Source organism: Branchiostoma lanceolatum, chromosome 6 (genome assembly GCF_035083965.1).
Source record: "Branchiostoma lanceolatum isolate klBraLanc5 chromosome 6, klBraLanc5.hap2, whole genome shotgun sequence".
Lineage (NCBI taxonomy): Eukaryota > Metazoa > Chordata > Leptocardii > Amphioxiformes > Branchiostomatidae > Branchiostoma > Branchiostoma lanceolatum.
The window spans coordinates 3,839,219-3,866,238 of NC_089727.1; the positions used below are offsets into that span (position 1 = coordinate 3,839,219).

At 43.7% G+C, this 27,020-nt stretch overlaps 5 protein-coding genes across 6 annotated transcripts; 3 read left to right on the plus strand and 2 right to left on the minus strand.

Annotated features, from left to right (window-relative positions):
• Positions 1-927: 927 nt before the first annotated feature.
• On the plus strand, positions 928-18,686 carry LOC136436196 (SH3 domain-binding protein 5-like). 2 transcript variants are annotated; one of them, XM_066429978.1, is made up of 5 exons: positions 928-1,570; positions 1,985-2,099; positions 10,545-10,679; positions 11,385-11,555; positions 18,480-18,686. In XM_066429978.1, the coding sequence occupies exons 1-5, from the start codon at positions 1,566-1,568 to the stop codon at positions 18,669-18,671; spliced, it is 618 nt and encodes a 205-aa protein (XP_066286075.1). In that variant the 5' UTR covers positions 928-1,565; the 3' UTR covers positions 18,672-18,686. The 2 variants fall into 2 exon arrangements, with proteins under 2 accessions (XP_066286075.1, XP_066286074.1); XM_066429977.1 differs by lacking the exon at positions 928-1,570 and having other exon boundaries at positions 1,750-2,099.
• On the minus strand, positions 6,066-8,045 carry LOC136436193 (cilia- and flagella-associated protein 97-like). The gene has a single exon (XM_066429974.1). The coding sequence runs from the start codon at positions 7,846-7,848 to the stop codon at positions 6,382-6,384; it is 1,467 nt and encodes a 488-aa protein (XP_066286071.1). The 5' UTR covers positions 7,849-8,045; the 3' UTR covers positions 6,066-6,381.
• LOC136436194 (tripartite motif-containing protein 2-like) lies at positions 12,455-14,591 on the plus strand. Its single transcript, XM_066429975.1, has one exon. It carries the CDS (start codon positions 12,511-12,513, stop codon positions 14,575-14,577), a length of 2,067 nt encoding a protein of 688 aa, XP_066286072.1. The 5' UTR covers positions 12,455-12,510; the 3' UTR covers positions 14,578-14,591.
• Positions 18,687-18,740: 54 nt separating the features above from the next.
• LOC136436195 (neurexin-4-like) lies at positions 18,741-23,631 on the plus strand. The gene is made up of 7 exons (XM_066429976.1): positions 18,741-18,858; positions 19,284-19,356; positions 19,753-20,082; positions 20,791-20,931; positions 21,558-21,712; positions 22,222-22,354; positions 22,625-23,631. Exons 1-7 carry the CDS (start codon positions 18,763-18,765, stop codon positions 22,798-22,800), a joined length of 1,104 nt encoding a protein of 367 aa, XP_066286073.1. The 5' UTR covers positions 18,741-18,762; the 3' UTR covers positions 22,801-23,631.
• Positions 23,632-24,107: 476 nt separating this feature from the next.
• Positions 24,108-26,162, minus strand: LOC136436197 (uncharacterized). Its single transcript, XM_066429979.1, has 2 exons — positions 25,927-26,162; positions 24,108-25,482 (listed from the first exon to the last, which is right to left on the minus strand). Exons 1-2 carry the CDS (start codon positions 26,115-26,117, stop codon positions 25,278-25,280), a joined length of 396 nt encoding a protein of 131 aa, XP_066286076.1. The 5' UTR covers positions 26,118-26,162; the 3' UTR covers positions 24,108-25,277.
• Positions 26,163-27,020: the final 858 nt, after the last annotated feature.

Genomic DNA, 27,020 nt, shown 5'->3' on the forward strand with positions numbered 1-27,020 from the left:
ACAGACCTAGCTGACAGTATCGTGTTTCCTTCCTCAAACCGAACGCTAGGCTCGTGTGTAGCTGTAATGGTTTATTGGTCAGAAATTACCCGTGCAATGGCAGCCAGTACTGAATTGCTGCAGGGTTTACAATCATATGATACAGAACAGATACATATTTGCTCCACACTTGCACTTGTGGAACTGTCGCAAGGGTCTGGGCGGCTGCCATTTGGCGCCAGCAGGTGACCTCAATACGACCTTCCCCAATCGAAGTCAGGTACCCATTCACACCTGGGTCGTGTAAAATGCCTTTCCCAAGGGCACAACATCGGGGCATATCAGGGTTTCGAACCCGGGACCTCTCGGTTCTGGGCGAAACACTACCGATTGCGCCACACGATGTATGTATCTGCAAGAAAGATCATGAAGCCAGCTAGAGCACTATGGTCAATAGGAATATTAAGAGACATAAATTATTTATCTGTCTATTCTTATCTGCTGTGTGCTCACCCTCATAAAGGATGGGACATTATTAATATTCCTGATGCCAAAATCCTGTTTACCCCACGACACCCACTTACTTTCATCGCTGTTTACATCGCTAACCTTCCCACACTTAAAAAATGTGTCATAGTTGCTCTTTTTGTTCATGAACGTCTGGAATAGTTGTGTGTGTGTGTCAGAGGACCTAGGGGCCCAGGCAGGGCTTCTATGGAAGCTTGCATGAAGGGGCTACCTGTACACAAGACTGACACAAAGAAAAGCAGAGCAAAAGCAAATGCAACCGTTACTCAGAATGTTAACAAGATTTGTGTGTACATGCCTGAAGGCACAAGGAAACCAATATCTGTAATTCTGTATGCTGCAGATTTCTATGCTGTAATTGGAGAGGTTTTACCTTGAGCAGAGCCCGATGCGACAAAACCAAAATGTTTCGTAGCCTGGAGCAAGGTCTTAGCAAATCAGCAGAAGGTGCTGGAGGGTGAAAGTGTGTTTATGATAGACCTAATGCCCTAATGTCTCTCCTACTTAGTTTTATGGGTGCACGTTTGTCGCAGACAACAAGGTCATGCTTACACAGATGGAAGAACTGACATCAGCAATGTCAAGATAAAGGAGAGGGTGGAAGTCACACCTTTGGTTATTGAAAATATTGCAAAGTCCCGCTGCTCAAAACAGTGGTTGTGTACAGTACGCCTCGGGAACAATTGCAAATATTTGTGTTGAGGGATCCTGGTGGTGAAGTCACCCCATGACATCGACCTGTTGACAAAGTATGAAGCACAAATCAGTTACTGTAGGTATTGTGTGTGACACCGGCTGGACACTACAGAGAGGAGACAGTGTTTCTCTCACAGGCCCCGAAACCTCCCTAGGTTTAAAGGATACACAGGATAAGGCTGCAAAAGTTTTCTGCGAGTTTGCAGCATACCACAGATGTTCGTGCTAGGACTTATCAAAGATAGCTCCGTCTTGCAGCAGGAAGTTTAGATGAGAAATCTCGGGTTGTCGAGCCAGAGACAGGACAGAGCTGGAAGCACTCTGGCGGTGTGCCACACGAGGGATCACAAGGCCAGGCCCAAATGAGGTAGGAAGTCACTCTATGTAGTCATGTCCCTTTGAACTACAGATGAATTTAAAGCGAGGACAGACAAGTTATAATGAGGCCAGATTTCCCACAACTTCTTTCACCACTATGTTGGCCACACGCCATTCTGACTGCTAGTAAATCGCAGTAGAGAAGTCCTTGGGTCCTGCAATTTTCTACTTACTGCTCTCTGAAAGCAGTGAAAAGTCTTTCTCAGTACTTTACTTTTATTATCATACTTAAGTGAAAAGTCACTTGGCTACAAGTGTGTAATTCGTGTGCAAATACAGTGCAACTCCCTACCTTTATTAGCTCAAGGCTAAATCAAATTGTGCATCTCTTTTGACCTTTGATAATACAATTATTTTTGGAGTGGGCTGGTCCAACAAGAATGTTCACTTTCCCGGCCTTTAGGGGACACCAGACCAACTGTACCGTCCATCCGACCATGATGTTTGTAACTCAAGTGTTTGTTTTCGTGGTGGTTTCTGGTGCTTCAGTGGGAACCAGAGGCCAGACAACTGAGCAGGTATGTACAAGATATCTTGTTACAAGGTTAGACTGTTTCCTTGACACTGTAAGCATTGCTTGTGTACTCAAATGCTATTCTCTGTCCTACACTGTTGTACAGGGACACTGATATATACCATGACATGTAAATGTTTATCCTGTCTTTGCTTATAAACCTTTCAAGGTGTAGCAAAGATTGTTCCCCTGGTCAGTACATAGATCCATCAGTGTCTATTTGTACTTATTTCTCCCACTGCTCTCCAAAAGTTATCGGTAGACCTATTTGGTCACTTACATGTTAGGTGCAAAAAGATAATTGACGAATTATCACAGTGGATTGAGTAACACTCTCATAGCTAAGTTTGCTTTTGTACGAGCATCTCAAGTTTTGTTTTGTTATGATCCAGAATGTTTGTTTTTAAATCGGTCATTCTTAAATTTCTTGGTCTAGATTGTGGGGCACATTTCAAGGTTATATGAGAATTTTCATGGGTAACCAGAGTTGAGACAGATCAAGGAGTATCTCTTTGTATCTCTTTCTTAGGCCACACCATTTATTTCTTGGTAATAACAGAATTTTTAAAAGAATGCTTGATTGGAAAATCAACATGACAACAGAATCTCAGAGGAAAGTTTGTACTTTGGTGCACACAGTGTCAGGGTGTGAACAGGATCAGGTGCATGTTTTCACCCCAGGCTTCTGTTTTAATCATGTCTTTGTGCTAAAATTTGAAAAAAAATCTGTTGACCAAGAAATTAAATTGTTGTGGCCTTATTTTCCCACGCTGTCTTCCAACATTGTTACATAGACTTAATTGGTGGAGATGAACAAATACTTGTGACATGATAATTATACAACAAGATAGTTGACATATCAGAACAATGAATGAAGTATAACTCCCACTGCTTGATATTTGTTCAAGGTTCTAACAAGTTCTGTTTGTTGCAGTCTAGAACCTGGATATTTCTATAAGTGTGATGATGAATGTGAAGTGTATGTATTTTATGACATTCCAAGGTTATATGAGAACTTTCATATGTAACCAGGTATCCGGAAGTGTCCATTTGTACTTATTTTCCCACGCTGTCGACTTAATCGGTTGCTGAACAAATACTTGTGGCTTGATAATTATACAACAAGATAGTTGACATATCAGAACAATGAATGAAGTGTAACTCCCACTGCTTGATATTTGTTCAAGGTCCTAACGTCAAGTTTTGTTTGTTGGATCATTATATCAATGTGAATATGATGAATATGAAGTGTATGTATTTTGTGACATTCCAAGGTTATATGAGAACTTTCATATGTAACCAGGTATCCAGAAGTGTCCGTTTGTACTTATTTTCCCACGCTGTCGACTTAATCGGTCGCTGAACAAATACTTGTGACTTGATAATTATATAACAAGATAATTGACATATTAGAACAATGGATGGAGTGGAATTCTCACTGCTTGATATTTGTTCAAGGTTCTAATATGTCTTAATTGTTGTAATCCAGAACTTGGATCTTTATATCAATGTCTAATTTTGACTGTTCAGGCTTTGCGGATCAAATTTCGAGGTTATATCAGGACTTTCAGAAGTCACCTGGGTTGACATGGACTTTTTTGTTGTTTCAACAAATTAAGCCAAAATCAATTTGTGTACCTCCAGGATTTGGCGGTCCTTGGGCAAGTCTTTTTTTCTACATGACCAAATAGATCTCCACATTTTTCCTCAGCTGAAAGTTTTAAACAAAAAGATGAAAAATTCAGTACTCAACCCTGACATTGTATTATCTACTAACAATTCCACCAGGGTACATAATTCCACCACCCTGAAAAGATACGTCCAAACAGATCTCCAACCCAACATCCCCCAGCATAATGCACACCTGTGTATCTTCACTGTGCATGCCAGGGGGGGGGGGGGGGTGCTGCACTAGAGATCTCTCAAACCCACTGTTTTTAGAAGTGGCAGATTTATGTAACCCGGCAGATTAATGTTAATGGAGGTTACATGACCAAACGAATCTACAAATTGTTATTCAGCTGAAAGTTTAAAAACACAGTACTCAACCGACATTGTACCAATTTTTGGAAAAAACAGCAATGTATGTTTTCGGTACAGCAAACACAAGCACAGCTGTATTATTTCAAACATAATGCTCATTGTAGTGCCTGGAGTTTAACATTCTTTCAAATGCAAGCACATCATTCCTTCCCGTTTTGGTAGTTTCAGAATACAGGACTTCTAAAGCGATAAAAATCACACTATTTATCTGAATTTACCTGAATTTACTTAAGGAGTCAGTAGGTGGGTACCCCTTGGTCTCTCCTATGTCTATCTTTTTCATGTAGTGGTCTATGAAGTTCTTGAATCCATTAATTGTTGTCTGATCGGCAACCTTTGGCGGTAGACTGTTCCAAGCCTGTACGACCCGCACACTGAAGAATCTTCTTATATCCAGTCTAGCACGTGGTTAAAACAAATCAGTCATCTTGAAACCCTCGTTTCCTTTCGCTATTTCAAAAATCTCCACTAAAAAGCTATATATATTTGGATGCCATAATGACTAATCTGTTTTCATAACAGGGACTACATGGAACCGAGCCAATTCAAACACTTACAGTACAACCATTGTTTTTTAATGTGTAGACAATTCGGAACGTTCCATTTCCTTCCATTTGTATAATGACACAATGCACCAGTCAAAGGTATCAAACATTTATGAGATATGGTATGTGGGCGGCGGTAGCCATCACCGGTTCCTACCACAAGTCATCTGTGACAAGTTATTCCGCTTATTTCAGCATTTCACAACAAAATCAAACTTGGGTATCAAGACAGTCCATCAACTGACAGAAACGTTGAGTTTAAACATTGATATGTAGCAACTGGTAACTCCCTTCTCCCTAACTCTTGTCCAGTTAACCTACTAGTATTTTAACCTTCTCCCTGCTGCCTAACTCCATAACCAATACAAATCTGGGGCTAAAAGGGTCCCTTGCTAGGAAGAGGGTTAACTCATACAGGTGACAGAATTCAAATTTGCCAAACCTGTAATTCGGATAAGCATGCATCATTGCACAATAGATAAACTCCTTTTGAAGGCTTTTGCCTGTGAATCCTGCCCTGTAAGCCTTCTGCCACACCTATAGATCTAATGCTCTACATTCACACAATGAATGAATGGCTCTTTTTGTGCATCATACAATATTGATGCTTTCTCCTTGCTTGGGTCAAGTTTGCACACTAGACATAGAAACTTGCCTCACCAAATCTATTATTAAAATGGCATGCTTTCTGAAACAAATGTTCAACACATTGGATAAAAAGTGTGCATGAACGTTTCAAGGTTTCAACAATGACAACTCGTTTAACAAGAGTTTCAGGAGACATTTAACGGTGCATATGGCACTACCATGCACTATACTGCAACAATTTTATACTTACATTTATACAGTATGATAGCTTCTTACATTTAGTGCATAAAAGCCAAGTACACTGCAAATGCTGGTCGGTATCGTTGCTCATGCACGGACATAGAGGATTTCTTCCACATAACAGTTTTTACACTAAACTACTCTTTTTAAAGTAGCTTTTTGATAAAAATGTCCATTCTGTGAGTAGTTCATGTACTACCATTGGACTGTCTGATACATGTATCTCTTCAAGCCTTTATGTACTGCTATACTTGCTTCTCAAGCTATCAGCTTACACCTATCATCTTACTGTACAATCTCAGTACATCACTTTACAAAGGCAAGGCTGTTTACCACACATGTACTGTAGACACAAGTATGTAGCACATACATAAATCACTTCAAGTGTCCATAAAACCATTTTTAAGTTAAAGTTTAACTTCGTAACCAAGCAGGGTAGTATTGGTCTCAAATAAATTCTGTACAAATTGGAAACCTGCCCTTAACCTGTACACTAGTATAACCATACTAACAACAGTATTATACACGGATGATTACAGGTAGTATTTAACTCAGCATAGGAATATAAATGCAGGTTGGAGATTAACATGAGTTAAAATACACGCTACCAAGTAATAATATATAAACAGGGATCTCCCCAGTCTGGAATAACGGCACTGCGCTCCTATACTGCTAGCAGTGATACTGCTTTTCAAATTTTTGTTGATATCTGGATTCGATTCATTGCCTTGCTAAAATTCCTAAAAATTCACATCGGATGCCCCTACAGCACTGATATGCTCTAAATTTCTGGGGAGAACCCTGACAATGCATTTGAAGAAAATTCCATATTTTGTACATATTGCTAATTCTCCTTTAGACTGTGCCGCACTACCAGCCTGACTCCCAGGCTGGGCGAACTCTACCCGAGGATTTTGGCCTGGGTTTGGTTGTGTGTAGGGGCGAACCCACGTCCGCAGCAGAGCTTGTTGCTGCTGCAGTCCTCAGTCTACTCGCTCCAGCGGACAGCGGCCGCCTAGCTCTCACCGGGGTCTGTGTCTTACTCTTGGAGATGTTCCCAAAGTATCTCCTCTGTTGGTCGAAGTTGCCCAGAAGTTCCTGGCGCGACATGCCCGGGGTGGCCCTGGCGCCCTCGAGCCTCCTCAACATGGCCAGGTTTTCCCTCTCGATCCTCTGTTGGTCGCGCATGCGGTTCAGCGCCGTGTGGTAGATCCTCGCCGAGCTGTTCGTGTCCCTCCTGCCTCCGCGTGACCGCGTGGAGGAAACGCTGGATGTAGATGCTCGGCTCATGCGGCTTGAGGTGCTGCTCGCACTCATGGGTCGTTTCTGCTTCTTCTTGATAATCTCGTTCAGGAGTCGGTGGTTCTCCATCTCAATTCTCCTGACTTCATCGTTACTGAATGTCATATTCTTATGCTGGCCTGTCGTAGGGGTACCAGCCGATCTAGGCCTTTTCTCCATATCCAGTACTGCTGCGAGTAATCTGTTAAGTTCCATGGTGTCTGAGTCATCGGTAAGAAGTAACGCATCTTCTTTATCTTCAACCACATTGTCATCTCCTTCTTTAAAGCGTACATCTTTGTGCATGGGCCTCTCCTGGCCCTGTCGGTCTACACCTATTGTTTTCACCTGCCTTTTACCGGTAACACCTGGATTTCTCCTGTGCCGGTGGTTGTCACGAGAGCCCGATGAGGTTGTCTGGCGGTGACGCACTTGACTTTGACTTTCGGCGGTTGCTACGCCCTTCTGGGATCTTCTGCGTAGCTCCGGGCTGAGGTTGGGGGAGGACAGCGGCGACACGTCGGTCACACTGTCCGAGCTTCGCGAGTTGGAGCGCGACCTAGATCGCGACCTGGACGCCTTCCTCCCCCTGGAGCTACTGCGAGAACTCGATCGACTTCTCGGCGATTCTACGGGCGAGTCCGATTCGGGGGAAACCTCCCTTTTGGTGATACTGTGCTTGCTGGCGGCGCTGCCCATAGTTTTGTTGCTCGGCTGTTTACCGTGGTTAGGCGTCGGCGTTCTGCTTTTTCGTTTCCCCGCACCGCCGGTGTCGCTCTCGCTGCCGCCCTCCCCCTCCGACTCGAACTCATCCGAGCTGTAGCTCCCCGACGATCGCGGGGAGCCCGTCGGAATTTTCGCGGTGATCTTGACGCTGCTACCGCTCCTCACACTGTTCTGGTCCCCCGACACATTCCTACCTCTGCTATCCTCCCGATCTGCAGTTTTCTGCTGCGTAGAAACATCTCCTGGCACAGGGGAAATGGAACGGTGCGACGTGCTGTTCACTTCAAAGAAATCGAAGTCCACATCGCCACTGAGATCGTCTTCTTCCATGGTGATATTTGTCAAACAGGATTACAATCCACTCGTAGAACGACTGAATAGCGTGATAAGCTAATTAGGTGTCAGTCTGTGGCCCAAAAGCGCGATGCTCACGTCCAGTTTGAATCAGATCAAAGATGGCAGGTCAGCCCGCCGCCGCACGAACGTCTGTTTAGACGCGTAACCTGGCCAAACGTGACGTCACACTCCCTTGTGACCTCACTCGTGTCAAACAATTGGACGGAGCCACTCGTCTACGGGGTAATAATTCTAAAATGTAATGTAAAATATACGTGCTAAACTGCTCTAAAATCTATAAATTTTGTAATACACATCTTTCTACATATATTTACAACTATATGATAGTATTGTTTTACTATATCTCGAGTAAGTATTGTTGTATTATGCAGTATGTTCAGTAATCCAGCCCAAAGTTCAAATGTAATAGTCCTGTGGCCTCGTTTTCGATTCCACTGCGTAGATTATTTTGGCAACATCCCAGGAGTGGAGACTTTTGTGAATTGAAATCATGGTCTGCTTTTCTGGTGCTATACAACCACAAGAACGAAGATAAGCACAAAAAATACCTGCAAATAACATGGCAATAAAGAAAATTTCCATTGCAGGGAGTTAAAGGCAACCTAAGCAATACTAGGGCGCTGAAAGTCATATGTTCAAAATCATTCTTTTTTCTGATTTCTATCCATATTAAGTTTAGATAACACTATATCATCACATATCGACCATCATGGAGCAAAAATGTGATGTCGTTGTGTGGTGGGAACTCATTGAAAATCTGAGCACTTGGAGGCCAGCCATCATTTCAAATCTTCCGAACATGCACGATTCTGACCGATAAGTCTCGAACGCATCCGAAGAAATAATCACGTGGTCATGGCTCAATGTCCTTGGGCATTGTGACGTCACGCGGCCGGAAGTTACCGAAAATTGTCGACAGAAAACGGTTACGGCTGGATATTCTGGGCTGATTTTTGGGGGGACCCAATAAATAAAATACTCCTTTTGTGGCTTGCTTCTGTGCTATTTTTAAACGCCCAAAGTCTGAAATAATGATGCAGATGTGGTAATATGGGGAAGCAAATGTCAATTTCTACCTCACAAAACAGAATTGTTTTCCCCAGAATATTTCAAGTTTTACCCCCTGAAATCGCTTAGGGCACCTTTAATGCATGTAGCTACTAAATACTAGCGTCCCTTTCAATGTAAACATTAGATCAGATTTGTTATGATTTGTAAGGGCTCTGTTACTCTGTCACTTACTCAGTTAACTGAAGGGACTACCCTTAAGATTTATAAAGAAAGAAAGTCTATTGTTGGTCTTCCTTGGTTCAATCATTCAACGGTTTTTTGAAAGTCCTGTCTTTGGATGAAATGTGCTTTCGCCAAAAAGTCTCTTGTTAACAGTGGCCGGTAACCTGTTATTCTTGCAGTAGGGGTTATCACTTACGCAAGTGATTTAGGCGATTCATGATTAGGCCCTTCCTTTTTGAGCGGGTACTTAATGATTCTGCAAATTGGTTTATTACATTACACTATTGTCAATTCACTATCAAGTGACTGTATGCCCGTCTGCTAAACGGACACATCATTGCCCGTTTTCTTCTTCAAAATGCTGACCCGGGACAAGGTATCAAAACAGCCGGATGACCTTTTCAGGTTCTCATGCGGGTTGGTGTTTATCAAATTGGTATCAATTATCATTAATCAGGGATTCTGTGCCTATTTCTTAAATTGTTTGAAATTGTCTCTATTTCTATTTCTTATGTATCTGTTTTGGAGCTTTGGTTGTGTGTTTATTTTTGGTATTAGTTTTGCTCTATATATTTAATTTGATTGTCGTTTCTGTGACATACGTGTCTCTAATTTATATGAAAAATGATAAAAAGAACAATGAGGGGAAGACTTCCTTTCTCACGGTTACATGCGGGTTGATGTCACTAGTCTCGATTGTTAGGCCTGGGGCATACAGAGCACATTCTGTCAAAGCGCGTAATGGGGCATAATTGTTCGGGTGTCCCGTCCCTTTATTTCATTCATCTTCAAGTTATTCGTCTTTTCAAATCTGAGAGGAGCCATCTTCGGCACAAACCGGTTTTCTCAAGATCCGAGATCTTTTACACTATTCCTACAAAGACACGACATAATCGGTCAATACAAAACCCCTTGGCCTTTGTCTCGTACTGTGCAAACGTTCAACACAACAAATAGGACGGCACAGCCAAAGGACACGGTCACTTGTGCATGTGTTGTGAGGGTGGATCTGCGGCCTAAATCTTGTTCTGTGCCCGTTGTGAAGGCTCTAATCTCTGAGCAGATGTACAGTGGTATTGTCTCGCCCACAGCTTACTATATATTGCACAAGTTGTGTGTTTCATTGCTACCTGAAAGACTACTGTAATGTCGGCCGTGTGCGTCATTTGTCGTAAGACGTGAGAAACGAGCGAAAAGACACACAATGCAAAGGTAACTTAAGAAACTGGATACACTTTGTAAACGGTCAGATGTTTCATAAAGCATCTACTATCTTTCGTTAGTCAGCGTTCGTAAACGAAAAGACGCACTCATAGAAACAACCGAACCCGCGTGTCTACTTAGAGATTAAACAACTTCTGTCAATTGATGCAAAATATTGCCTACAGTATTTTCTTCAATTGCTTTGGACTAATTTACCCATTCTCCGAATGCAGGCGGACATGCGCAGTCGGTTCACGAGAGACGGCCGCTGTTCCTACACCTTCGTCCTGCCTCCGTCAGACGACAGGACGTGCGGCTCGGGCCACGATCTGCGCACTCGCGAGGAGCTCAACCAGGTGACAGAGACGGTACGTAAGGATATCATGGAGCTGACGAACCCTTTGTTGTCTTGAGATAAATGTTGTTCTAATATACATACACATGTATGCACATATAATACCTCAGTTTGATATGGGAATTCCAGCTTAATTTGGGACTACCTCCCACATTTCCGTAATATTAAAACCAAATGGCTTAATATCACATCCGGTAGGTAAAAATGACGTTAAAGATATGTAGCAGGCATTGATGACCCCCTGGGGATTAGCCCAATTCTGAAGAATTCTGAAGAATTCTAGAACTAGAGCCAGAATTCTGGGAACTGGAGCCAGAATTCTGCAGAAAACGTTTTCTAAGGGGGTCATCAGATTCCCAAATTACACTGGAGGCTGTTTTATACAGTGAACGTGTTCGTCCAAGGACATAATGTCCTTGGTTTGTCTGAAAAGGTTGTTTTAGAGTAGCCTCTACCTGACTACAGAGGTGGTTCGAAAGTGTCACGGAAATTGGCCGAATAAACAGATAAAATGCCAGGAGGTTAGCCGGCCGGGAGTACAGTTTACCACCTCAGGCATTGTCAGGAGGCAAACAGTACTGCCGACCGGCTAACTCCTCTGGCATGTTATCTGTCAATCATTTGGCCAATTTCTACTCTTTCCAGCCACCTCAGATACATCAAAAGGATTGCAATTTGGAATGAAATGTTTATGATAGTATTTTTGCCATACTTACAGATAGAACATCAACAAAACGTCGTGCAGCACATACAGGGTGAGCTGGAGCGGCTGGCGCAGCAGGCTGACGATGTGGAGGGCAGGGTGATGTTATTGGAGGGGAAACCGTCCAGTCTGCTGTGGGAGGAGGTGCTGAGGTTACAGAAGCAGAACCAGGCGCTGGCGGGACAGGTTTGTTCATTTGTTTGTTTGTTTGTTTGTTTGTTTGCTTGTGATATGGAGGTCAGTGTGATGTTAAGTTATAGAAGCAAAGCCAGGCGCTGGCGGGACAGGGTTTGTTACCTTCGCCAGAAGGTCATATTTTGTCTAAGCGTATAACAACATAATTCAAGAAGCTGTGGCTGGAACGTCATGATATGTGGTAGGTGGGTAGGGGTCGGAAAAAGGAAGATCAAGTTCCATAATGGGCCTCTTAGAGGCTACCTGAAGCGGATCTTCGAAGTTTGAGACGTAGTTTCATGTGCTAAAGTGTTCTTTCTCATTCCTAGAGGGGCTAAAGGGTATCTCAATAAACTCAATAAACTCAACGTAATATTTCAAATATCTGTTCTATGCGTGAAAATATCCCACACTTAACCTTAAGGTCCAAAGCAGTAATTAAGTTTATTGATACAACAAATGACAGGGACTTTCATTAGGGTTTCTACAAGGTAGATGCAAATGTAGAATGTTTCTTACACAGACTTGGTACAATACAGGGAATAGCACGGTATTTCAATGAATAGATATAAGTAAACTAAACATGACTTAAATAATGATAAAACTTAAGGAACAGGGAGTTCAAGCTCGTCCCAAGCAGACAAAATCACCGGAACAGGCAGATTATCCCGGCGGCTGCAGTGCTCACATTGGGCCGAAGAAGCTCCCGGAAGCCCCGGGAGAAGCTGGTTCACCCGGTGTCACATTGTCAAAGGCCTTCTGCCAATTTCACGTAACCCTCTATCCGTGTTCACTAAACGATAGTAGCTTTAATAGGAGCGTGGATGGTGGATTTGACACAGGCCGAGACCGCAAGTTTATTCTGTACCTTGCCGTATCCCTTTCCGTATACCATTACAAGACGTTTTCTTCCCTCCGTACACCTGAAAAGGAATGTTCTAAAGCGACGTAACATGAGTAAACATCAATGAGAAAGCGCTCAAAGCTTTTCGCTGTGACCCCTTTTGACGCTACAGTGGCCAAAGTCAATATTCAGTACTTGGTAAACATGGCGTCCAACGCGATCAGCGACATTACCGACGAATTCCTCGTCTGCCAGGTCTGTTTGGAGGACTTCAAGCAGCCTAAGATGCTGCCGTGTCTTCACACCTTCTGCCAGCCGTGTTTGGAGAGGCTCCTGGCCACAGAGCCCGTAGGGAAACTGGACTGTCCAACGTGCCGACAGGACGTGCCCCTCCCCAGAAATGGCGTCCAGGGACTGAAGTCCAACTTCCTCGTCGGCAAACTGCGCGACATTCTGCAACAACAGCCTAAAGGGGAAACTTCCGAGGCGAGGGAGGATGGAGTCCCCTGTACGGCCTGTGAGGTCGGCAACTCGGCTCAGTTTTACTGTGTGGAGTGTACCGACTACCTGTGTCAGACGTGTAACGACACCCACCGTCGGTTCAAGGCGACCAAGTCCCACAAAGTTGTAACAATTCAAGACCTGCAATCTGGCCAAGCTGCCGCCGAGCTCCGGGCAAGGGAGACCTCCAAGTGTGAGGATCACCATGAACTGAACAAGTTCTACTGTGACACCTGTCACCGGGTCATCTGTCTGCACTGTGTGGTCACAACGCACAAAGATCACCAGTATGTGGAGATAGAGAAGGCAGCCGAGAGGGAGGGGGCAAAGTTCAAGTCAAAACTGGTGACAGTAAAGAACGCAACAGAATTGCATGAGAAGTGGATACAACAGTTGCAGTCAATGAAGAACGAGTGGTCTTCACAGGTACAGCGAACAGAAGAACAGATCAGAGAACAAGTCAACACGATCATCGAGACCGCGAAGAAGGTGGGAGACGACAGAATCGGTCAGCTTCGCGCCATGAATGCTGCTCGGGAGAAACAGCTGGAAGCCGCCATGGAGGCAGCTGAGATGGACCTGGCCTCAGCCAGGAGCTGTGTCCAGTTCACGGACAACGTGTTGGAGTACGGGAGTCCGGCCGAGGTCATGTCGGTGGCCGAAGAACTGACCGGACGGCTGGATCAAACCATGGAACACAAAAATACCGAGAAATCCGAACTGACCAAGGACTTTGTGACCTTGACCTTTGACCTACCAGCGGGTGTACTGGAGCAGGAAGTAGCTAAACTTGTAGGTGGGATAAACCAGGTGAGAACACCTTTGCGCCCACCTCAAATCATGCAGGTACGACCGAACGTGGTGATCGGTGGTGGCGGCGCGAGTCTAAAACGAGTGAAAGCTGTTGGGGAGGAAGGCAGTCAAGATGGACAGTTTTACTATCTGACCTCTCTCGCTGTCACCGTGGAGGGAGACATTGTAGTGACTGATTGTTACAACGAACGCCTGCAATTTCTGGACAAAGATGGCGCCTTCCAGAAGAAGGTCGATCTGGGGTTCGGGCCATTGTGTGTGGCGGCACTGACAAACGGTGAGCTGTTGGTGACAGGAGACGGACACAGGATTCACGTACTGGACAAACAGGGGAGGGAGTCACGTGTCATCCAGGTGACAGGGGCTGCAGAGCCAGAGGAAACTACAAAAGGCGTTGCTGTTGACGGTTTGGGACGCATCATCGTCACTATCGGGAACCAGGTTTTCGTACTCAGTCCCAGCGATGACGTCATGCTGAAGTTCGGGGACGGAGGTCAAGGTCAGCAGCTGGGTTCCTTCCTCCGCGTTGCCGTCAACAGCAGCAACCAAATTATCATCAGTGACGAAGTCAAGCACGACTTGAAGATATTTGACCCCGCCGGTCGTCATCTCATCACGTGTGGGTCATACGGCTCGGAACCTGGTCAGCTGTACAACCCCGATTGTGTCATCACGGACAGCGAGGACAACATCATCGTGGCTGACGGGAACAACCATCGTGTTTCCGTGTTCAGTCGAGACGGCACGTTTATCAGGCACGTGCTGACACGGGAAGAACACGATCTGTACTATCCACGGGTACTGGCGCTGACTCACGACGGACATTTGGTCGTTTTCGATTATGATAATTCTATCATATTTTTCCACGGAAAATGAAAGTTTTTCTAAAAACTTCCCAACATCTTTCTAAGACACTACTAGTATGTAGCGTCATATATTTATGTGTGCTGCTACGTTACGATTCAAATTCATTCTCTACAAGAACAAAGTATGTCTCCAAAATCATTGTATCATGTGTACGTTATTTGTAATCGTTTTATATCCAACAAGGACAAAATAATAATTTTATATCAGCTAGAGCAAAAAGGTTGTCATTTTAGAATCATATCTTTGTATCATCAATATTGCTTTCAAGTATGTTTACATTTTTAACCCTCTGTATTTTAATGTAACGGGGGTTGCCCTACCTTAGGACGCGCCCTAACTTAGGACGGGTTTTTTAGTGATCTTTTTATGCATAAGTACGCCGTGTTTGTGTCCACTGATTATGCTCATAAGGAAGATAAATGAACCAAGTCCATGCACATAATTTTTATTTGCATTCAAAACATATGTGTACATATTCATTTCTTGTTTTGTCGAAAAGTAGTATTTTGACAATAATGATGGCAACGCTGAGTAGAGGGTCACTGCGTAGCTAGACGGCCCGGCACCTAAATATACGACCTGTGCCAAGCAGATACATAAGTCACACAGCTATCATACACATAAAAAAAATAATTTCATAAAACACTAAAAATTTGGGTCTTTAAGTGTTTGTTGAGAAGAAAACCGACCAAAGAAAAACAACGTAAACATTGCTGTCGTCTGACGACGTTGTTTTCCCGCCATTTTTTTGGACCGCGATGGCGGCGGGACGATTCAACGCACAGCTTTGTTACGCTCTAACATGTGATTGGTACCGTCTATGAAAAGGAAACTGTATACAGAGATGGCGAAGATGTTTCCCAATAAGTAGACGGAGTATTGTTGATGTAAGCGGTGTCGTTTTTTCGTAATGATTTCGTAAGTCGGGCCGCATTCAATACGTACGTCGGGCCGCGTAGTAGCCTATTTCCCGTGGGAACATGAGCTGGGATGCGCTAGATATAGCCCTTCTCACATGACGTTAGAAGTGCACACAGTCAAAATTTTCCGGTCAAAAGAAAGCTAGAATATAGCAGACTTCAAGCCTTATTTACATTTCCCTAACTTCATCACCAACTTCCGAAGAGAGCAAAATTACCAAAGCGTACGAAGTTAGGCACACTATCTGGCGTAGCACTAAATCAGAAGGTACATTCGTGAAAATGTCTCACAGCGTCTTCCGCATGTAACGCGGAGCATGAAGGGCCCATGAACAGTATGAATACATTTCTTGTCCAAGTATGGTCTTTAGATGAATGTGTTCAAAATTCATTCATTAAAACCTGACCACTCTCTGGCAACCAGCAATGGAGCGCCGTGAGTTCCAGCGCGTAAAAAAACGTCCGAATATTGGGCACCCCCCGTTACACATAAAATAAACGTTGATAAAGTTTAAAACCGTTAGGTGTTGGTCAATAAAGGATTGTTTTAGGCACACTTGAAGTTTTCTTTCATATATTGTGGGGGTTTCGAGTATTTGTTCATACTATAAACTTCGGAACAGCGTTCTCTAAGAGCCAATAACTTGGGCGCGAAGATGGTTACTAGGCAAGCCACGGCTGTTAGCCTAATCTAACAAAAGAAGCGCACTAATAAGGGCAATAAAGGATGTATGTGATAACATGAAGACGTTTTTCTCATTATATATTGCCTATTTGTTTGTTTGTTTGTTAGTTTCTTTGCTTGTTAGTTAGTTTGATTGTTTTGCTTGCTTTGATCTCGAATAGCAATTTACCCCATTGCTCTTCCCGGGAGACATTGTACACCTGAATATTTCCAACATTCAAAAACTTGAGACATCAAACACTAAGAGCTAACGTGGGGTAACATAAATTCGCCATTTTTCCGATAATGGTTGACTGAAATCAATCTAGCAGAACATTAAACCATCCTTTTTTTCTATTATTCTGTCAGTATCATTTGCTATCTTTGCACTAATCATATATATGGTAGATTTGGTCTCTAGTCGTGCTGACACCATAATATTTCAACTTGAAACTACCGTCCGCCGCACGCACAATGACGGTGTTGTCGGACAGGTGTGAACATTATTTCGGGAGAGAAGATATCGATTCGTCTTGAATATCTTACCGCTAATGACATTTTATACAGCAGCTATTCGTTCCATCCTTGGCTTGAGGAGAGTGCTATGGATATAGACGTGTCCAAGTAAAAATACACGAAAAAACGGCCGTACCGCACACATCAGGCCTTCGGGAACAACCCGTGTGTTGAGTTGGTAGAACGTCACTCAAAGTCGACCCCCACCGTCATGGAAATTTGTACATTATTCATCGGGGCGTTAGCTGGATGCCGTAGAAATGGTAATACTACTATGTCCATGTGTTTCTGCTTGTGCTAAGAGCAAACTTTGAGGAAAATATCGCCATCAGTCCACTATCACACACAACATTTAGACAAAAAAGTGTTCCTCGCAAACGTTTGTCGTCTGCCGAATGGCAGGATTCTGGGTAACGAATATGGCGGCGGGAAAATTCACCGTAGTGCCGTAGCCATTGGTTGTAGCAACAAAGAGGCGTTTTGATGATTAATCACACTTAGAATCCAGTTGTAGGTTAGCAAAAGAGATTCTAATAAGTTGTATTGTAAATAATTGTGTTGAGCAGGAAGCGGATGTGACATTTGTCTTATAAACCAGCGAACAACTATGTAGTATAATTCTCCCACGAAGCCTCAGACAGTGACAATAAGGGACGGAGAGTTTTTGACGTAGCCAACTTCTAATGCATGGTTATCGAAGCTTTTCAGACAGTGTTCTGAATACGTTAGTCTGTCAAGTTTGCATTTCTAGCGGTATTACTGATGTTGCATCTAGCACATATCCCTAAATACCCCGTTTTCGAAAAATCACGAATTTAAGTACCCCGCGAATTTATGTTACCCAACGTTACATGCAGCTTAAATATCGTGGTTTCAAACGAAGATACAAGTGCACACGGTTCTAAAGGAGGCCTGAAATCTAACATTTTCTTAATCAGTAAGACCTTAAACCAGTTTGGTAGTCCTTAAACCACAGATGACATTATATCATGGAAATTGATCTAAGGCTTTTTGCGTTTTGCCGCTCACAAGGAAGATCACACTTTAACTTGTTATATGCTATACAGGAAGTATATCACTCTTTGCGAAAGGATTTCACTACTCATTCGTACCCATGTCCACTTGTCATATGTATCATTTGTTCTATACTTTCGTTAAATGTCTTATATGCCTGGGTTTGATGTCTTATAAGCGCAAGGCACGTAAAGCTTAATTCATTCAGCCATTCAAATTTTTGTACCGCAACTAAGATATACAATTGTTACAATGTTTGTGTTTTTTCCCTGGTACCAGTAGAATATGTTTAGTGTCGAAATCAATCATCTCTTTATTGTCTACAATCATGTATCATTATGATCAGTTGTCCTTTTATCTCCAAGAAAAATGGAGACATTGTTATTGGCTCTGTCTGTCTGTGTGTGTGTGTGTATTTGTGTTGCCGGATATTTGTAGTAAGCATAACTCAAGAACCCCAGGATGGATTATGATGATATTTGGTATTTGGCAGTGTTCTTCATTATAGGGCTTAAGTTACTTTTTTCTTCTTATTTGTATAATCAGGATATTTCATGGAGATATGAGGTCTCCAAACTCTTGTTGTTGGAAGATTTTGTTTGTATCACTTATAGACTAAAAGGTTATCATCAAGCCTTTTCTTTTTTTTTATGATAGTAAACGTGAAATTCTTCTCTTGCTTTAGGTGTTGGACCAGCAGGGTGTTGAATGCCTATATTCCTTTATGTTAGTTCGCAATAAAATGAACTTTGTCTTGTTTTTTGTTAGAAATACATGGAACTTCTCTTTTGCTTCAGGTGTTGGACCAGCAGGGTGTCCAGGAGATGGTGCAGCAGCTGCGGCGGCAGAACGAGTTTCTGCAGAGCACGCACCACGTCATGGAGCAGCGGGTCCTTGCGCTGGAGAGCCGGCCCAGCAACATGCTCTGGGACGAGGTCAAGCGGCTCCAACAGCAGAACCAGGCGCTTCTACAGGTGCGTATCGCGTGAAGTCCAGTGGTTAATACCCTGGCATCTATTCTTTAAGCTTAGCACACTGGGCCCGGTATAAGCCGAGTTTCTGCATAGCACGCACCACGTCATGGAACAGCGGGTCCTCGCGCTGGAGAGCCGGCCCAGCAACATGCTCTGGGACGAGGTCAAGCGGCTCCAGCAGCAGAACCAGGCGCTTCTACAGGTGCGAAGCCTGGTGAGCATACCACGGGGAGCTCCCCGGTATCTCTGCGGCGCTGAGTGTGATGCCCGTCCGCCCAGGCAGACTAGCGCACGCGGAGGTGGTTATACGGGCTTGGCTTCAATAGTTCGCTACCGACGCGATAACTCGATATACAAGCTAAGAAGACAGGCTGATAGAAACGGGCCAATACTTAAAGCAGACTGCATCTGGGTCCCTATATAACACCCCTAAGCCGACTCGTATAGACTGATGAACAGGTTAACAGGTGCGTGAGAAGTCCAGTGGTTAGTACCGTGAATTATTAGCCGAACGATCTTCGGGGTAGAATAAGGTTTCTGCCGCCTGGGCAATCTTTGGCACCCGGTAGTTTCACGCGGTAGGTGACCAATAAACTCCATTCAAGATCATTTTCACTTCTTTCACAGGAGATGGAATCCCTGAGGAAGGGAAAGAAACCCTCCAAGCACGGCAATGGTCGGACCACACCGCGCATCATAGGTACGACTTTTTTGTGGGTTGAAGTTTATATTGTAACGATAGGAAATTCTTTCTAATCATTTTATAAGAACGTTTCCTCACTTTGAATCTATGACTCGTACTGAGAAATTAATTTTTCGCTTGCGTTTTGACCATAACTATCTTTGACATCACTTAGACACTAGATGAAGACGAACCTATGCATTAGAGTAATTTTAGAACCCATGTTTTAGACTAATCATGACCTGTACTTAGCTCATCAGAGCATAAACGGGCAATATAGGTCTTTCATTCATTAATACTGGAAGCCCTGTCGCCATATGTGATTTATTACGACTTTTGTATCCGTATGCCTGTACTTAGCCCGATAGAGCATGTATGTACGGTAAAGGCTGTCCTTTCACTCATTCATTGTAGGACCCAGAGATGTTCAGGACCAAGACGACAGTGACGACGAGTCAGACGTCACGACCCCGACCAGAGAGAAGCGGCTGTTGGCGCTGGAGGGAAAGTCAGCCAGCGAGCTGAAGGAGGAACTTCAGCAACTCTACGGACAGCTTCGCGACCAGGACGAGCTTCTGGACGAAGTGGAGGGACTGAGGCTGCAGAACTCGGAGTTGGAACGGTCGCAGCGGTTTCTGCAGCGGAAGCTGTCGGGAATTCTCGGGGAGTCACCAGCGTCATCGCCGCAGGGCAGAGACCTACCCGGATGGAATACGTCATCGGAGGGCTGTCAGTCATGTCATGGTGAGGAATCTGAAGATTCTAGTCTCTTTTCTATGTAGTGGTTATTTTCTATCATCACGTCGGCAAGGTGGTTTTGTAGTTAGGGTTGTTGGCTTAGAATCTTACGGTTCTGGTTTCGAATCGCTAGAAGGCCCCAGTGCTGTGCCATTGGGAAAGTCATATTCTCTCACTTGACTGAAAATGAGTACTTACCTTCGGTTACAGACGTCCTCGCGAACGACGAAAAGCCAAAGGCCTCGCGTTCGAGGAGAGCCACACCTCAAGCACGTTAAAAGACACGCTTATCGGCTATGATATTCAACATTAATATCATTATCGATAGAGATATAAATAGATAACACACTGTGGATCCCGTATCACTAGAGGTAACGTTACCAGTCGAAGGATATAAGCCAGTGGGCCTATGGTCTCGGAATGGCCGTGGAGTTCATCACTAAATCGCGCAATCGATGAATTCCACGGCGAATCACCGCTATTAGCGTCGACATTGCCGTTGAGTTCATCACTATATCGTCTTGGAATGGCCGTGGAGTTCATCATTATACCAATGAATTCCACGGCCTCTGTTATATCTTATCTGACCATTACCTCTTCCCTCATGACCTCGATGAAAAGCAGCCTGCATTCCGATTTGAGCTTCTCATTAGAATTAATAAACAAAGGTTCATACAAACAAACTTCACAAACAAATCATATGCTTCCTTCCAGTTCTGCCGGCAAGTTGCTCTGAAGTTTCCGAGACGTTGGGAAAAGAGTTCCGTTCAGGAGAGATTTACGCCATAGACCCCGACGGGCCGGGGCAGGGGGTCCCGCCCACTCCCGTGCAGTGTGAACGCGTCGGCGACGCAGGTGGGGACGGACTTATATCAATGGTTTATTTGATCGAAGAAACAATGGTGGTAGCCCATAGGCTGAATTGATGTCATAACATTACCATGCGTTAAATCGCATGGTGGAGAAAGTTTAGCAGTTAAGATAGTATATATACAGTGCAAGGTTGAATAGACATACATATCGACACCAAGATAATCGTTATGGAAAGGAAATATTGGCTTTAATTGAGAAACATTAATTTTTAGTAGTTACGAGAAACAGGATACTGGATAGATTTGGAAAATTTTTCAGAATCTATTCAGTTGCTTGAGTAACTGTTTCCTTGTGTATCTTATTACCTGGATGTCTAAAGTTCGTCGACGTTTGTGAACTGCTAGTATTGTGTGTTTATTGTTTTTAGTTGCTTCGTCGTTCGGACATGACAGCGAGGCGCGCACGGTTGAAAAAATATGAGAGCAAGCTGTCATCTAATAAACTAAGTATATTTTTCTCAGGGTTACTCATATTTGTGCATTGATTGTTATATTGTGGTTGGCAGTGGCGTCGTCGCTTTGGCAGAGCAGCGAGGCGCGCACGGTTGTAAACTGTGTTAGCTATGGTTATGTAGTGTTTTGTAAATATTGTGTATTGGTTGTTTTTAGTTGCGTCGTCGTTCGGGCATGACAGCGAGGCGCGCACGGTTGTGGAGGGTTACGGGGACCCCGGCTCGTACTCCCGCAACATCTCCTACTGGACGTCCCTGGAGCAGATCCGGGCCGTCATCAGGAGGTCCAAGAGATGCATGCAGTTCATCAAGGTAGCCGGAGATGTTTTATTTTTCGTCTCCGATTGACACAAACATGATGCTCTTCGCCCTGGTAGACTTAAAACGTCTTAAAGGACGCGGTCACATTCCTCGTACGATTGCAAACTGAGAGTACATTGTATTCTTGAGACAGCCGTGCATGTGTCCTGCAATATTCAGCTGTCTTGTTATGCCTGTGGATAGTTCTGCCACAGCTTGCTTGAACATTTTACGTACCTGCCGTAATGTGACGTTCCGAAACAAACGTTTCAGCGTTAAGGTCAGGCATTATGTCATTTATTAGATAAAAGAGACAACAACAACACAACTTTCAAAAAACATAGCACGAAACCGTCTTTTCTTTTTCCGGTTAACCTCGATCCTTCTGCTTGAGAATATACTTACTGCACAAGTGTAAATCTAGTTGTGACCCACTGGTAAAATAATGAAGTCGATAAATGAAATGAAGTAAAAGCTAGGAGCGAAGTTAGGTTCTGATTTATTTTGTTTCACTTTTGCAGTATGAATGCCTGAGCTCAGTCCTGCACAGAGACAATACGGGGTTCGGCTGGTGGGTGTCGGCTGACGGTCGGCGGAAGGACTACTGGGGAGGAGGGAGTCCTGGGAGCAGCAACTGCGCGTGCGGACAAGCGGGTAAACACACAGATTAAAGCTAGAGGCAATGTTTTTACCTAGCCGACGTTTCAATGACCGTCTAGAGGAGTTCTTAAGTGAGCTTAACTGGTTCAAGATTACTTTCAAAGTGTATCATGTTATGTATACCGTTATGTCCGTTATGTGTTCTACTGATGTACATGTATCTGTTCATGGCACTCGATGTCAGAAATGCTACCTGGGTTCTCCATCGTATTGCAATGTTGCAATTTCAATAAAATAAGTAAAAATCCACAATGTCGTTTGCAGGCACCTGTGGCGGAGGACGAGCCTGTAAGTGTGACTCTGGGTCTGACAGCTGGCAGGAGGACTCCGGCTGGCTCATGCACAAGAGACACCTGCCTGTCACGCAGCTGCGGTTTGGGGACACAGGCGGCGACGGCCAACAGGGGTACCACACACTGGGCAGGCTTATCTGCTTCTGAAGGACTCCTTCCTCCTCTTAAACTTTTCCTCCTGGGTTCTTTGACCGTACTGAGACAAGAACATTTTTGAAGACATTCCAAGGGGAAGATATCCGATGTAGGATATTGACAGAAAGAGCCCACAGGGACACCATGCACTGGGCTGGCTCATCTGCTTCTGAGGGACTGCGTTCTCACATCTTAAAGCAAACTTGAAGACTCTTCAAAAAAGGAGGAGCCTCCTGATAGCAGAACTTTCCTGCTGGGATACTCATCTGCTTCTTAAGGACGGGTTTCTGACATCTGAAAAGGCTAGAAGGCTCATCTGCTTCGAAGGAGCATAGACTCCTCTTGCTGGGTTCTTAAACCTTGCCTAGACACACAGGATTTTGAAGACATTCCCAGGGCAGGTGTCCAAAGCAGGATACTGACAGCAACAGAGGTATCACACGTTGGGGTGGCTTGCCTGCAAACCCTGAGAGTCGCATCTGCTAAACACCCTGGACTTTTGTAACGGGAATTAACACTCAGCAGGGACAGGAGTCTCTATACTAGAGCTCTATAGCTCCTCTGCAAGTGAACTTGTTCTTAGAACTTTAAAAAGAAATATCTTGAGTAATTGTAAGGACAAGTCGTCCCAAGGGCAAGACTTTCCTGAGAATGTAGCAACATCTTTTGGCGGTGAAGGTCATACATGGGAATTGCTTCGCCATATGGTGCTCCTCCAAGGTGTCTATGGACCCTTGCACGAGACATTTTCTTTTGCAACAAGACAGCTCTGTGTGACAATGACGTACCAGCTGATCTTTGAAAGATTGGTCACAGAAGGTTACTGTACAGCTTCAGGTTAGGGCTGATCTTTTTTGAAGAGATTGACTAAAGAAGGCATGCATAATAGCTTAGGGGTGAGACAAGAACACTGCCATGGCAGGACTGACGACACATTTGGCACAGCTGAATGTTGATGTGAAGAAATATTCCTGGTGGACAAACTGCTAGCCTGAGTTTACAAAATCTAACACTGCCAGGGGCTGATTGGCCTCCCCCAACCTTCTACATGTAGGGGGCTGGTTAGCTGGGTGCAAGATTTAGTCAGGCTAGACAAACTGCATGTTCCTGGAGGTGAACTGATATTCAGGTGCCTCTAGTTCAACTGATAATCATATAGTGGAGGTGTAATGAGGGACAACAGTGGAAAAATGCAACTGAAGATTGAAGTGAAAAGGTATTGTTACAAAATGACAAATATGTAACGTTACATAAGTATACTTACATAAATCAAAGACGTAAATTGTAAATGCATGCTTTGTAGAAAAACTATAGTGCAGAAGTAAATACAATTTATTCTGAAAGTATTGACACAACTTGAATGTAACATTGTCAACAACACGACTTGAAATGCAAACGATAAAGTAAAGCATGAATAGTGCCATATTTACATTGTATTACTGAAACATACACTACGGCTGATGACCAAGTCAGCAACATGATTTCAACGCCACTGTATAATGCAAAGCATAACATAGTACATGACATATTTTTTGTAAATAGAAGCACTTAAAGGAATCAACAGTGTTTTACAAAGGATCCTCGGCATGTTTGAAGCATTTCGGAAGCAAGACTTCTGTTTAAAGTAAATATATTTATTGTAGAGTTGTAATTAAGTTATATTTTTCTAGAATCTTAAATGTAGACAAGTTACCAAACCCAAACCGAAGTAACAGTTGTCAACAAATCTGATGTCATGTAATACATCAGTTTACTGTACATATTTTGCCAATACAACCTCAATACATTCAATGATACAAATGTATACAGTAACAGAACACAACATGAGATGGCAATGTAAACTTCCTGGTATGTAACGTTAACATGCTACAAAGCTTGAACCAATAAAAATACAGATCGTTATCATCTTCTAATAAAGTTCTACACAGATTTTTGTACCATGGTGACACCTTTCCTCACTCACCGGCAAAAGGTAGCGCATGCCACCTGAAACATCTGACCATTTACAAAACTTATCCAGCTGTTTCATGATCAGTAACAGTTATCTTGTTTATCTTATTACCTGGATCTCTAACCTTCATCAATGATGGCACCTGTGGCTGGCACTTTCAAAGTTTCACCTTTGCTCTTCCTCCATCCCTTCCCCCTGTAGTAAGGCTCTGAGCTTGCTGCCCATGTATTGCAGTTCAGTGTACACAGCTGTTATGAATCTTAACATTCAGCAATATAACAACACATCTTGTAGCTCCTGTCATCTGTTTAAAGCTTCACTCTTATTTATTCTCCCTCCCTCTGTAGTCCTTACCTTGCTGCCCATGTTAGTATCTAATGTCATTTGGCAGAAGATTATGAGAAATGTGGACCATTTTGTCACTTTTTTGCCGTGCACTACCACGGACCACGGTTGAACTGGGGTGTGCACCATTTAGATATACAGTTCTACACAGATATTTTTATCATGATGACACATGTTAAGGTACTTTCAAACTTCACCCTTGCTCTTCCCCCATCCCCTCTCCCTGTAGTAAGGTCCTGAGCTTGGTGCCCACGTGTAGCTGCTCAGTGTCCACAGATTTCATGTACTTTTCCACCTCCTCCTTCACCTGGCTGTCCTGAAGATCAGGGAGGACTTTTGTTCCTCTAGGGAGGATACTGTACAGGGAGTGGAGCAGGAGGGACAGTTGGGGCAGGTCCCTGCAGACAGAAAAGACATTTAGTTTAGTTTAGTTTAGTTAATTGAGATACCTTAATTAGCCCCCAAGGGGGCTAGTCTTCCAGGGTTAGTACATTCATTTATACAATACATACACAAACAGTGATACACAGATATAGATAATTCCAAGGTCAAAATACATACGTATACAAATTACACATCATGTTTGTTTTTTACTGCCTTTTGGCCTGACACACCACTTTTGTGCAGTAGGTACAAGCTGCATAAAGACTGAACTGATAAGATTGACCCACTCACTCTGGGATGAACCCTACTGAGATAGCATCTGCTATCTTTCATCACTGACGTCCCTGATGGAAGATAGTGGATGCTACATGTATCTGAAACATCTGACCGTATACAAAAATGCTTGAGTAACTTTTCTATAGTGTACACTTCATATCATAATTCTAAAATCCTCCTACCTTGTACAAACAGACAGATCAGCCTCTGCCCTGCTGATGACAGTACAGGTGACTCTCACATACTGCAGAGGTCCCTGATGCTCACAGAACAGCCAAGGGGTATCTGGGATAGCCTGGAATCCCAGCCTGCTTTGCAACATCTGAGGCAGCTGTCTGAGGTTACCATGGCTACATCTGACCTTTAGCCTCATTTCTGACTGCACAGCTTCAAGGGCCAGCAAGTCTATCTTCTGCAGGTCAGCTGTGAATGAAATGTCGAAGTAAGTTGTAGATTTACTGGGCAAGGGAATTTGGAAAGCTTTTAGAAAATCTAGCCAGCTACTCTAGTATATCCTACTTGAAATTAGAAAGAGCTTAGAATGACTAATCAGCTCTATGCTACTTTCTCAGCAAGTCTCAAAGGTATTGCAGACAGAATATCTGTATCTGTACCTATATAGCTGGTATAACCGCCCTCCCCCGTAACACACCAGCTTTGCAGCCACGCGGCATGGCAGCAGCTGGTTAAATTACACTGAATGACCTGTTACGCCTAAACTAGATATTATAGTTGTATGTACTTCATCAAAAAAGATATCTGAAGAGTTAAAGAAAAACAAGAGCTAACCAGTATTGCTGCAGTCCCCCGACAACACAGTAAGGTGTCTGTTGGTAATGTCACCAATGCACAACTTCACATGCCCAACATCCAGACAGAAATCTCTACAGCTGGCCTGCACACCGTCTTCACATCTAGCTTCCTCATCTCTCCAGGACAGGAGTAAAGAACATTGCACTGATGGGTGGGCACCAAAGTTAGGCAAGGGACACACACACACTAGTGTAGTGTTCAGTTTTGTTGCATCTTGTACACTTTTGTCCAGTCTTAGTTTCTTTGATTGGACGTGACTTGTCTCTGAGCCAGGTTTTACTAAGGGAGGAATTCTCGGAACAGTTCTACATGAAGATGTGCTCTCGCTCTTCCATCTTGAACGGTTCATGCCACCAGCATTGGCACCATCGTATCGAACAAGGGCAAGGTGTACGTCCCGCAAAGTTCTGGAAACAGAAGGAAAATGCCTTAGACATGTCATCCACGACAACATAAAAGAAGA